Source organism: Vitis riparia, chromosome 6 (assembly GCF_004353265.1).
Source record: "Vitis riparia cultivar Riparia Gloire de Montpellier isolate 1030 chromosome 6, EGFV_Vit.rip_1.0, whole genome shotgun sequence".
In the NCBI taxonomy this organism is placed as follows: domain Eukaryota; kingdom Viridiplantae; phylum Streptophyta; class Magnoliopsida; order Vitales; family Vitaceae; genus Vitis; species Vitis riparia.
Genome location: NC_048436.1, coordinates 19477347 through 19489942, shown reverse-complemented (window position 1 = coordinate 19489942; position 12596 = coordinate 19477347). Strand labels below are relative to the sequence as shown.

The 12596-nt window shown below is 35.8% G+C and overlaps 2 protein-coding genes across 2 annotated transcripts; one reads left to right on the top strand and one right to left on the bottom strand.

Moving 5' to 3' along the window:
- Window positions 1-2626: 2626 nt before the first annotated feature.
- LOC117915660 lies at window positions 2627-3513 on the bottom strand. The gene has a single exon (XM_034831283.1). It carries the CDS (start codon window positions 3403-3405, stop codon window positions 2902-2904), a length of 504 nt encoding a protein of 167 aa, XP_034687174.1. The 5' UTR covers window positions 3406-3513; the 3' UTR covers window positions 2627-2901.
- A 5316-nt stretch (window positions 3514-8829) lies between these two features.
- On the top strand, window positions 8830-11782 carry LOC117916683 (60S ribosomal protein L12). Its single transcript, XM_034832832.1, has 2 exons — window positions 8830-9390; window positions 11410-11782. The coding sequence occupies exon 1, from the start codon at window positions 8876-8878 to the stop codon at window positions 9374-9376; it is 501 nt and encodes a 166-aa protein (XP_034688723.1). The 5' UTR covers window positions 8830-8875; the 3' UTR covers window positions 9377-9390; window positions 11410-11782.
- Window positions 11783-12596: the final 814 nt, after the last annotated feature.

Sequence of the window (12596 nt, the reverse complement as noted above, 5' to 3'; positions counted from 1 at the left end):
AGGATAACTTATTTCCATTTCAACATTAAATAAAAATAAAAATAAATAAATTGTTAATAATATCCTTATATATGATTTAAAATCGGATTATACAAAATTTGAAATAATTTTTTATGTTTATTTAAAATTATCCTTGAAACTTTTTTTTTGGTTAAATAATGAAAACCTAATTAGACTAGGGGTTCTAATTTTTTTCATTAGATAAAATGAATTTCAAATTTATATTGAGTTTATTAATAAGTTTAATAAATTTTAAAAATAATTTAAAACTATAAAATTATATATAATGATTATAAGAAATAACAGATATAATTAATGCTTTAAATTCTTTAATAAAATATGAATTAAACTTAGTTTATATTATATAAATTGAATTTACCATTTGTGTTTTTTATAAAATCAAAATAATTAAAAAAAAAAACAATTTATCTAAAAAAAAGTCTTTTAATATTTAATTTTTTGAAAAGCATTTTTAAAAGTAACTTACACTAAGAATCAAAATATTTGTAATTATAATAAATTGAAATCATACTTATAAATAAAATTTTATTTTCATTTGAATCATTTTTTTTTCTATTTTCAGAATAATTTAAGTTATCAAAGGTAAAAATAAGGAGAGGGGAAATGAGATATCAATTTTCTCACTCCTTATTTCTACGTACGTTTAACTGTTTATTTGGATAAAACTCGTCGGAGTTTACTTTAAAAAGAAAATAGTCTTAAAAATTATTTTTAAAATATATCAAAAAAATTTACTACCTTAAATTTTCACATTAAAAGTTCAAATTAAACCCTTAAAAAATATTATGTTTAATTTTCAGATGATGCTTTCAACTTTAAAAAGTCGTTCCAAACAGGCCTCAGCATGTCCTGGAAAATGATATCCCGTTGTCTGGCTTAGATAATATGCAATTTTTGTACGCGCATTCCATAAATTGTTGGAGATATTTTGGTGGCATTCATGGTTTTGGAATAACTACCTCAACCTAGTCCTCATACATTTTAAGATAAAAATACATAAATATCATGGACCAAGGAGCCTTCAACGTGGACAAAGAGATGCCAGCTGGATCCAACACCTTACACACGTCATGGCACCGGGCACCGGGCACTGGCCTCTGGACTGTGGCCTGTGGCCTCTGTTCCCTGGCATCACCAAAACTCCATGAGATCGAAGGTGACACCATCATTGATTCAGTGTCAGCCCTTCACACAGTACATATTCCCATGTCGCCATAAAGCCAGAAAACGACGTGACGACGAAACGACGGGCGAACTTTTGTAAAACGACAAAGCGTCCATATGATAGAAAAAAAAAATGGTAAAATAATCATTCAGAATCTGAGGGCTGTCTTCTCATCTCCCCCAAAGGGACGGTTCTCAATTCTTTCGCTTTTCTATGTGGACCGACTTTACATACTTTCCTTTTCCTTTTTCCTTTTTTCTTTTTTGAATTTTTAAGTCGCTGTCTTTTGTAGTGGCTTGGAATTTCCTCACAATTCGCATAGTGACAAAACTGCCCTTCCATTTTGTGCCCATAAATAAAATAGGGAAGGTGCTTTTCGGCATTTCGGTGAAGTCGTTTTCTTGTAAAAGTGAATTTTGGTGCCCATTGGAAGCAAATGGATAAGTCCACACGTGAATTTTAGACTTACCCACCCCTCCCAGGAAAAAAGGGGTTGGGAAAGGTATTATTCCTGTTGGAAATGATTTTATTACAAATGGGGGTATGAGTATGACTCATCTTTAAGTGGTCAAATGATGAGCAAAGCCATGGAACCCATGCTGCTAATTTTTGTGAATTTGTGGAAAATTGTTGAGAAATTGCGCCTAGAATTTAAGCTAAATGAGAGACTTTTGGGGAGGGCATCTAGTATTCTAGTGTGGTCTAATTGTCCCTAAAAAGGGGGGGTATAGATGTTGGTAATCGGAAACGGGTGGCCACAAAATTTGTGGACTGAGAAGCCAAAAAAGAAAGAAAGGCTGTCAGGCAGGGCCATTATGTTGGGTCATATGCTGTCACCATGGAAAGAGCCGAGACGGCTGTGTTGAAGTGACTGCCGATCGCGACGCTTCCCGACTCCCAATCATGTCTACACTCTACAGCTACCCTCCGTTTCATTCTCCTCCACACATACTCCCCTTCCCTCCCCCCCCACTCTACACACTACAGATACCCTCGTCTCATTCTTCTCCACGCGTACTCCCCCTCCTCAGTTTCCACCCCACCCCCACATTCTCATTTTTATTATTTACCTTCAAAATAAGGTATTTTATTTTTATTATTTACAAAAACTGGATAAGGCTATCGTCCTTTCCCCCCTTTTTTGGATAGAAGATCATTATCCAATTATACGCGAAATATTCTAAAAATAACGCTATCTTTGTTCAACAACTTCTGCCACCAAAAACAAAAAAAAAAACAAAAATATCGTGATGAGTAGGCGAGGCATACTCGGCCACAAGTAAAAAACTCGGAAATTCAAAAGGGGCTTTTCAGTCATTTTCGCCGAGATGCATTTTCCCCTCATCCGACCTACCCTCCAACGCGAAACTCAAATTCCACCAATCATTAGCATCCAACCCGAAATTCCCCAAAACGCCCTTTGTAAAACTAATGAGGAGCAGAAAAGAAAACAAAATACCGTTACTTTCTCTGTAAATTCGAATACAGTCTCAAAGAAAAGTTAGAATTACAAGAACTGAAATCATCCTCTTCATCACATCCTCGCAGTCATTAACCCCAAAATAAAATAAAATGGAACAAAATGACACCAAAAAAAAAAAAAAAATCCCTGTCAGGAGAAGCAAAACTATGGAGAAGAAACCTCTCTTTTTCTGATGGACACTAACGTAATTTTTCGCCTGCTATTTGTCAATTTTATTTTTTTTTCCGTCGTGTTAATCTTGGAATCCAGTTTTCTCCCAGATTGCATTCCTTACCCTGCTCAGATCTCTCCCTTTCAGAGTCCTCCCAATCCCTTCGTACACCGAGAAGGAAGCGATCCGAGTCCTCGCAAACTGCCTTGCCAGGAACTCGTGCGGAGGGACTCGGCTGGCTGCGTCGCCATCGTCGTCATCGTCATCATCGTCGTCGTCTGCTTCTCTGCTCCGATTGTCTCTGTAATCCTCTCTAAGGATCTTGGACCAGTCCGGAATGTTTACCGGCAGCGATCCGACCGTCGCGGTGCTGCGATCGCCTGACTCTCCACGCTTCGACGGCTTCTTCGCGAGTCGCGAACTCGGCACTGGATTGCGGAACTCGGGCGAGGCAGAGTGGGAGGAGCTCCAGATATCGGACTCGTCAAGCTCTATGACGGCCTCGGAAGTGATCGCAGGAACGTCACGATCGCCGGAGAGGAATCGGTAGTTGGGACGAGCGTAGTAGCTTTTGCCAGACGCCATTGATGGAGATTGAAGAATTCAAATAATCAAAAAAAGTTGGCTACGCAGAGTCTTATGTACTCCCTCCTCCTTTCTCTCTCTCTTAATGCTTTGTTTTGGTTCCTTGCATAATGAGATTTGGTCTGCTTTTATAAAGGCTGTAATGGATAAGGCTCTCCCTCATTTTCTCTGCAACTTCTTTCTTTCCGAAACTACCAAAATGCCCCTTCCTGCCTTTCACAGAAATGTCGCGGCAGCCCACCTGTTTTTATCCATCAGCAAGTTGATTTTTAAATATTCAATTTAATATGTGGGTAAATATTCAAGTTAATTTAATACGTGGATAACTAACAATGGGTTTTAACTTTTATCTCTAAAAATATTTATATAATTTACACGCTTATGCAATATATCCATGTTGGCAATTTTTTATTTATTCAATTTTTAATTCAACTTGTCGTCTTTAAAAAGGAGAAAGAAAAAAAGAGTCTGACCTGTCACCAATATATACGAGGGTTAAAGACACGTGTTACAAGAACAGCGACAGGGGAATAAAAGGAGTAAAAAAGGGAGAGCGAGTGGCGACAGAGTCAGAGCATGAGGGGGGCCTTTTGGGAAGAAGAGTTTGTCTCTTACGAGAAAAAATAAGTGGGTTTATAAATTTGTCGCGACGTGTAGAAGGGGTTTCACCTGGTTCAATAAAAGAGAGGGGAAGTGGTCCCGTTGAGACGTTCGAGGATGCTGCCACGTGTTGGCGTACATGAGTAATCTGCCACGTGGACGACCTTAGGAGAGGGGCGTGATGGCACGTGAAGCGGGGCCCGCACTCGGATCTAGAGCGACCCCTGCCAGCTGCTCCTCTCCTCCTCTTGTCCTCTCATCCGCGACACCCTAAATTTCTCCTTCCCTCCTCCGTTTCCTTCATCCAACATCTCCTTTCGCGATAATTTGAGTACTCTTTCTCTTCAGTAATATGAGTTTGGTGGGACGTTCAATCCTCGATGAAAGTGGTCAGGCTTTACTCGTGATCACCTAGTCCATCATCCATGGACCCTAAACTTGTTTTCTTTATTTTGTTTCATTTCATACATATATATACATATGCAATTATTTTTTCTATGTTCCATAATGCGACATTTCTAAGTTAGGTAATGACCTTACCATGCTTGGAAAAATGTTCACTTTTCATACTATACATTCCCATTGCAAAAAGTCACTTGTTATCCTCTTGGATGGGTCCATATCTGCAATATCGAAGATGATTCTAAAAAGTACTTTTAATTTTAAAAAATATTAAAAAAAAATTGGTAGAATTTTTTAAAAAAATTTGAAAAATCATTTTATAGTATTTTAAAAAAATATACTTAAAATATGATTTTCTTAAAAGTACTTGTATTAAAAACACTCTTGAGACTACCAAAATAAATACTTTCATGACACATGACTTCAAGTCACTCATATAGAATAGGTACCCACGTATAATCGACCTATAGCACTAGCAAATAAATCAAACTAACTTTTAAAATGATGCTTAACTAATCCTTAACATTATCGAGAAAATACTATAACACTGACAGATAAATCAAATTGACTTTTAAAATGATGTTTTACCAACCCTTAATGTTATTGACAAAAGGCTGCGTCACGGGTTGTGGTCCTTGTGTAAATTATATAAAAGCAAAAAAATAAGATTAAATAAAAAAATAAAAAACAAATTTTTTATATCGTTTTCAACTCTCAAATGGGTTTTAAAAATGCATTTGGTAAGAGTGTTTTTAAGAGACTTATATATCAAATGTTTTTTCATAAAATATTATAAATGATTTTTTAAATTTTGTCAAATACATAATTTTTTAAGCTAAAAAATTTTACTAGACGGGCTAGTCAAACACTTTTTTAACATCTATTAAAAAAATTCTCTTAACTCCAACCCAAATTAACCATGACAACGGACTGTGGTTAGAGCTAACCCAAGTTAAGGCCATGGTGATAACTATGGATGGTTTCCACCTTTTTAATAATTACTTGATTGATTTTCGTAATTATCATTAATGCATGAGAAATTAAGTACCCCAAAACTCATCTCGTGTGCCAATCACCGAAAAACCATGGCATCGACGTCACGGTTAGCCTTGTTTGGATGTGAAATCCCATAACAAATAAATTAATATTAACGCCCAATAATGACTCCCTAAGCATGTATTTTTTTATTGGTTGCAACTTGAAAAATTCAAATAATCAAATCTTAATTATTATGACACGCCATCACAATCCATCTATCAACTTGTTTAATAATTCGTATAGAAATGATAACAAATCAAAGCATCTTAATTGTACAAATTGTAGGCCCAATTGCTTTCCTTCTTGTTGCTTTCCTTCTCGGTGATAGGGTAAGAACATGAAAATATAGGATTTACAGGTTGTTGACCAAAAATTAAAATTTAGCTCATAAAAATTGAATAATGGATAGAAATGATACAAAATATGAAGAGATCAATATGCCCTTCAAAATTATTTTTTATAATTAAAAAACTTTTTTTTTTTTTAATTTTTTTAATAATTATTCTAAAAATTTATTATTTTTAGAAATTTAATTTAAAAAAAATATATTATAAAACATATCATTTTTAAAAAATAAAATTGACATATTTTCAATTTTTTATATACATAATTTTTAAAATATATATTTTCAAAGATGTTTGATTTTTAAATAATAATAATTTATTTTTAATTTTTTGGAAAATGGTGTATTTTTTAAAAAATCATTAAATTATAATAAATTTATTGAGGTTTGCAAAATGAATCAAATTTAAATTAATATTTTTCTATTTTTTTATAATCAATAAATGTCATTTTTTGAAAGATAAATTTTTTTATCATTTTTCTCAATTTTCACGTTTCTTTTATGTATTGGGCTTAAATAGTGAATTTATATGGATCAAAACTTAATTTTTTTGTCAAATTAGGTTCAAAACACAATTATCTCATTTATCAGACGATATTATTTTAAAATAGTTTTATTTGTTTTTATGTTTTTAAAAATTAATTTTTATATATAATATTTTATTTTAATTATTTTTTTATATTTATATAATTATTTTGATTGGACATTATTTCTTACATGACCATGAAAAGCTACTTTTTAATATCATGAGAAAACTCTTAAATATAGCTTTGAAGTGGTAGAAGATAACGACAAGGTCCCTTCATTAAAGAACAATATGTTGGAAAAAAAGGCCACACAGTGGAATAGATTAGAGGGGTAGGATTAGAACTGCTTTCATTAATACTAATAGGGTATATCTTTCATGCCATAAAGGAAGGAGTGGGGGGGTTGGCAGGCTAATCACAGAGCCTGTGAGTCTGTGATTATTAAAAGGGAAGTCCCCTACAAGAAAGGTGAATGGAGAGGCTTAGGAATTAGAATAGGTGGGTTTGGTTGGATAGCGCAGTATCCCTTAATTTCATGCCAAAAAGTAAGATGTGGGCCTTAAACGAACAAACAGGGCATATCGCTATTGAGGAGAAGTGGAGGTTTGAAATTGGAACTGGGTCTGACCATTATTGGAGTTGATGAGAAATAGAGAGGGGCGGTTGAAGTGACCCCTTGATCGATACGGGTCTCTTGTTGAACTTTAAATCAAGCCTTCAACACCTCACAGCACAGCTAGCTGTCACCCTGTCACTGCGCCAAGTGCCAAGCCACTTTAAAAAAACATTCAGCAAGCCTCATGGTTTAGCGTGCCCATCTTGGAATTTGCTCTTCATTATTCATTGTTTCGTTCGGGGGTGGTGATTCTGGTGATACTGCTGGCTGATGGGTTGTTGCAGAAGCAGTGCATTTAGTATGGGAGTATGGGAAAATTTGAAGATGGAAGTGTGATGATTCCTCTGTGTGTACTGTTTTTTTAACCCATTATAGAGGTGAGGAGCGATAAACCAAATGTTTGAGGATTAGGTTATGTCTGGTTAGAAGAAAATTAGGTAATTTTAAATCATTTTTAATGAATATGAATACAAATAAAAATTTTGTAATAACTGCATAAATAAATAAATGAATAAGATAAGGATAAGAGATATCGTAAATTGTTTCCATGTAATCTCGAACTATGTGTACTTTCTCTACGTTTCAATACTTTCAAAACTTTGGACTAAAGTCTTGAAACTTTTTCTTTTCTTTTTTTTGAGAAAATTATAAGGGAATTTAAGGCATGAAAAGAGAATTTATGCTTATTGGAAAGCAACTTTTCTCAATGTGTTCAAATGTATTCAGTTGGACTCTCATTCTAACTATTGATGCTAGTGGTTTCGGGAACCCAATTATAGGATAACTAGGAATGGAGAGATTTATTAGTTTTTATGATGAATGATTACCATTTTTTGACTCTTACTATTTAATTTGAGAGCAGATTATTAATGTGTTCTATTTATTGAACAGGGTTCTATGGTTAGTCCACGATTCTTAAATGTCGAAGGCGCTCTTGGACTGATCTTGTAGTTTTTATAGGGTGGAGTGATGGGGTTGATAAGTAGAACGGTAAAACGTATTTATAAAAATAAAGAACGTAATTGAAAAACAACAAAGACATGGTTTTTTAAAAACAAAATTTTGAAAACAACAACAAAGAGTTGAAATTGATGGTTAAAATAAATTAAAATTCATCCAATTATAGGCATGTAAATTTCATCAATTTTATTATTAATATAAATTAGTTGAAATATTTCGTTTTTATTAATCTAAAAAATAAAAATTTTAAATGAAAATCACGAAATTGTAGCAAAATAATTTATTTGGGATTTTATGTACTTTAATAATCTATTACAAATTATTTAGGGAACTATTAAAGGTATTGACACGATGCTTACCTTATTTCTAATACATTGAACTATTAAATATATTAATGCGAATTAAAAAAATGACATATTACCAAGAAATGTGGAAATAAGCCCAACAAGATATATTTCCCTACTTGTTCCAAGTGGGTTTCAAAGCCCAGAGAGCTGGGCCCTACTTTAAATTGTGTTGGTTTGTATTCCAAGTAAGTGGGCTGGGCTTTGAAAGCAACACTCCGATCGGTATAAGTCAAGCCAATTCTTTATTCTTTAACGCTCTGATTTATTTAAGGGCCTGGACAGGTTATGTAATTGGTAGAGGGCTTCGATATGGGCCTTTAGCATATCAATCCAGCCATTCTAGGCCTATACAAAGCCCAAATGAATCATTCTCACATGCTGTGTTGTGCTCCCCCGAAATGAATAGTATGAAAGGACATATTTAGAAACAAGCAAGGAAAATCGTCCTTATGATGAATTTACAAAAATAGCCACAAAACATCTCACAAAGACATGAATTCAGATAAGAAATTCCCAACAACCCCAGGCGTAAAACGGACATTTCATACGGACCTCTGCAAAACCCTAGTCTATAGCAACCATTTCTACCCCACGCCACACTCTCTGTCTCTCTCAGAAAACCTAATTCTCCGAAACGATGCCGCCGAAGTTTGATCCCTCACAGGTCGTCGACGTCTACGTCCGGGTCACCGGCGGGGAGGTTGGAGCGGCGAGTTCACTCGCTCCCAAAATCGGCCCACTGGGTCTCTCTCCAAAGAAGATCGGAGAAGACATCGCCAAAGAGACAGCCAAGGACTGGAAGGGCCTCCGAGTCACTGTGAAGCTCACCGTTCAGAATCGGCAGGCCAAGGTCTCCGTCGTCCCCTCTGCCGCTGCTCTGGTCATAAAAGCTCTCAAGGAGCCCGAGCGTGACCGCAAGAAGACCAAGAATATCAAACACAATGGCAACATCTCGCTTGATGATGTGATAGAGATCGCGAAGATCATGAGTCCGAGATCGATGGCTAAGGATCTGAGTGGCACCGTGAAGGAGATTCTCGGCACTTGCGTGTCCGTAGGATGCACGGTGGATGGGAAGGATCCCAAGGATTTGCAGCAGGAGATTGCCGACGGCGACGTTGAGATCCCTCTGGACTGAGAGCCAGCACTCGAGTGAGATTTTTATTTTTTGAAAATTTATTTTTGGATATTTGGGGATTTTTGAGGATTTCTAATATAAATTTCGGTTTGAGGTACTGACATTAATTTGGTTAGATTTGGGAAACACTTGTTAGGGTTTTGATGGTGTAATTGTGTTTGTCCCATTATTTTTTTAGGCGTGGCAATTCAATGATATCACTCCGTTTTGCTTAAGATTTCATAATTAATTACTCCATTATTTCCCTAATTCCATTGAAAAGATTGTGCTGAGAAATGGAAAAGGGCAACTTTTCAATAAAAGCCAACATTAAGTACCCTTTTGTGCTGCCGCTCCAGTTGTAGAATTCCATGGGATGCTCCAATGCCCAATTGCAGCATGTAACCGTGTGGAACAACTGTTACATACCGGAACAGCTTGTGAATGCAAGTCTTTTAGTTGTTCATGAAAATGAAATGAAAGACTGAAAGTTCCCATGGAATCATCAACATTCTATGAAAATGTCCAAATCTGTACATTGAAATACAATGTCAATTGGGTAGGCAGTTCGGATTTCATGGTATCTAAATAGTTATGATCAGTTAGTAGTTTTTGGAAAAGAGTTGGGAATTTTTTGCCTTGCTATTGATGTTTCTTTCACTGAGAAGATCAATTTTTTTTGTAACCATATCCGATCTTGTAAATTTGAAGGGAAAAAAACTAAAGGGAGTGGAACTTCTATTGCTGAACTGATATTTCTTTAAGAACATAGTTTCACCCTCATTTTTCAGGTGTGTTTTACATGAGCTTCACCGCATCCCAGCTCTTGATGTTTAGTTTACCATTTTGTCGGTTGGACTAATTAGGTTGAACTAGGTGGTTGTGTGAATAATGAGGGAGGGTTTAGGTGCTTTCTAGGATGCAGAGTGCATATTTTCCAGGCTTGGGTGGACTTTCTCCTTTGCTTTTTGTTTGGCAAAGCTCTTTCTCCATAACATGCATTATGTTTTATTCCTTGAGTTGAGTAGGTTAGTTTCTTGAGGCACCCACTTAGGACTGAACTAATGCTAGTTTGTTCTGAACTTTTATAACTTGGGATTGCTTTGGTTTAAGTTTTGAGTTTCAGTGGATGAAGTTGCACCATAAGCTTCAATCCAATATGATTGCATGGTTCTAATAGGTATTTGGAGATACATGATTCTGCATGAGTTATGTCATTAGCTTTTGTTTTTGGGTTGTTATAGAGAGAATCAGCTGTTGCTGAAGAATGAGGTCTGGATAAGATTAATTAGGAATCAATGGTATGCATTCAGTTCTTGGTGGCCCAGGTCATTTGTTGAGCTTGAGGTCTCTAAAACAGCTTTTTTGGGGTGAACTTGAGAAGATATTTGGTGAAGATACAATTTGGATATAAGTTTCATATGGGGAAATTGTTGGACATCTCGAATGGTCAATATGTAAAATCTCTGCATGAGAAGTGAATGATATAATTGATTCACTAAATATTTTATGTGAGATAGTATGGGGGGAAATGAGATATTGTGGTGCTTGTAGATATGGTGCTTTTGGATATTCCGCGGCCTTGGAAAATTTCTTCATGGAAATTTGAAGTTGGGAAATATTTTAAACAATACTCATTCTTGTTTAGTTATTTATCTTTTAATGTTCAATGATTGTTCTGTTCCATTTTTTGTTTTTATTGATGTAGAGTTACCACACTTTTCAGGCTAATCACAGCTGCTGTTGAAAAATTAAAGGAAAATTTTCTTTCTTGAATGGATATATATTACTTGAATGAGGGTCATGCATTTTACATCTCAATCAATGAGATCTCTTTATTGGGGTAGAGATGCTTTATGTTTTTGCCTTGGCTGCAAGGCTGGAACTAATTAGTAGAGCATAGTATTTTCTTAATACTTTTGCATAGTTCAAATTTCTATTATTTGATTTGCAAATAAGATCATCTACTACATAGAGCTGTTGTGGCAACAAACTGGAGTCTTTTTTGGTTTAGTTAATGCTATTGTGACAGTTCTTCCTCCATACCTTTACAGATTAAGGCCACAAATTTGTGGCATCGGATGCATGTGTCTGGGCCAAAGACGTAGTTGTGGCAGATTGGTTTTTCATTCCACTGGACTTTGCAAGTGATGTAAGAGTAACCAAGTTGAGGATTCTGATTCAAACCCTAGCATCTTACTTCTTACTGTCAACTTTCAAATTTCAAGGATGCTAAGTTTTACACCATGGCATTTTCCCTATTGAGATTTGGTCATAATATTCTGATGTATTTGCATAACAAATCAGGATGTTCTACAAATAAATGCTAAAGAAACCGAGTCTGTGCATTAACTCTGACACTGGTCAATTCCAAAACCATGGGTGTAACATAAGTTATGAGTTTTAGTGAATTTTTGGTTGTGATAATGCACTGCATCCAAGCAGCTTGTGCACCACATCCCCACATGGGAATGCAGTAGCCTGATAAAGCTGGGTTTAGTTCAGCTTGAGTTCAACTTGTTGCCATTGTCTCTCTGAAACCCAAACTCGCCTGCAAAGTAGAATTGAAGCATATTCAATTTCATGATCCGAAAAGTTGGAAATGGAAGAAGGAGCCTTTTTGCAGCAACAATGCATTTGGTTTTGTTGCTTGTGGCTACCTGCAAAGAAAACGCCATTTGGATATATGCTATTCAAGTGCCGTAGGTGGTCTCATTATGTTTATGGTACAACTCTTCGATGGTTTTGGGCAGTTGGGTAATAATCCAAAGCGGACTTGGGATATTATGGTCGGTAACTAGGTTTATTTGGACGATGTTCTTGCAGTTTGGGGCTTTAGTCGAAGCATATGGAAGCCTACAAGTGGACCCCTTTTAGATCTAACCTTCGCCAGTCATGAGATTGAACGAGGATACTCCTTTTTAGGGCATGCAAGTAATGGACCCTAGATCCCTCTCCAACAACACCCAACTAAATCTTAATTCTAATGAATGCATGCCTACAAGCACTGCTATAAAGACAAAGTGGCTCAACCAGAGGCCCGAGGATGCAGCCAAGGTGTAACTTATGGAAGAGTCAGACTGCATTTCATCTAATTCCGACGAAACGAATCAATTTTCATTCCACACCACACTCTTATTCCCATTCCAAGCATTTCAGATTTTAATCCAATGTATTTGCCCTTGTAAATTATGTGTGAGAACAGAGATGGTCTGAGTTGATGGGATTTGTGGCAGGTAGG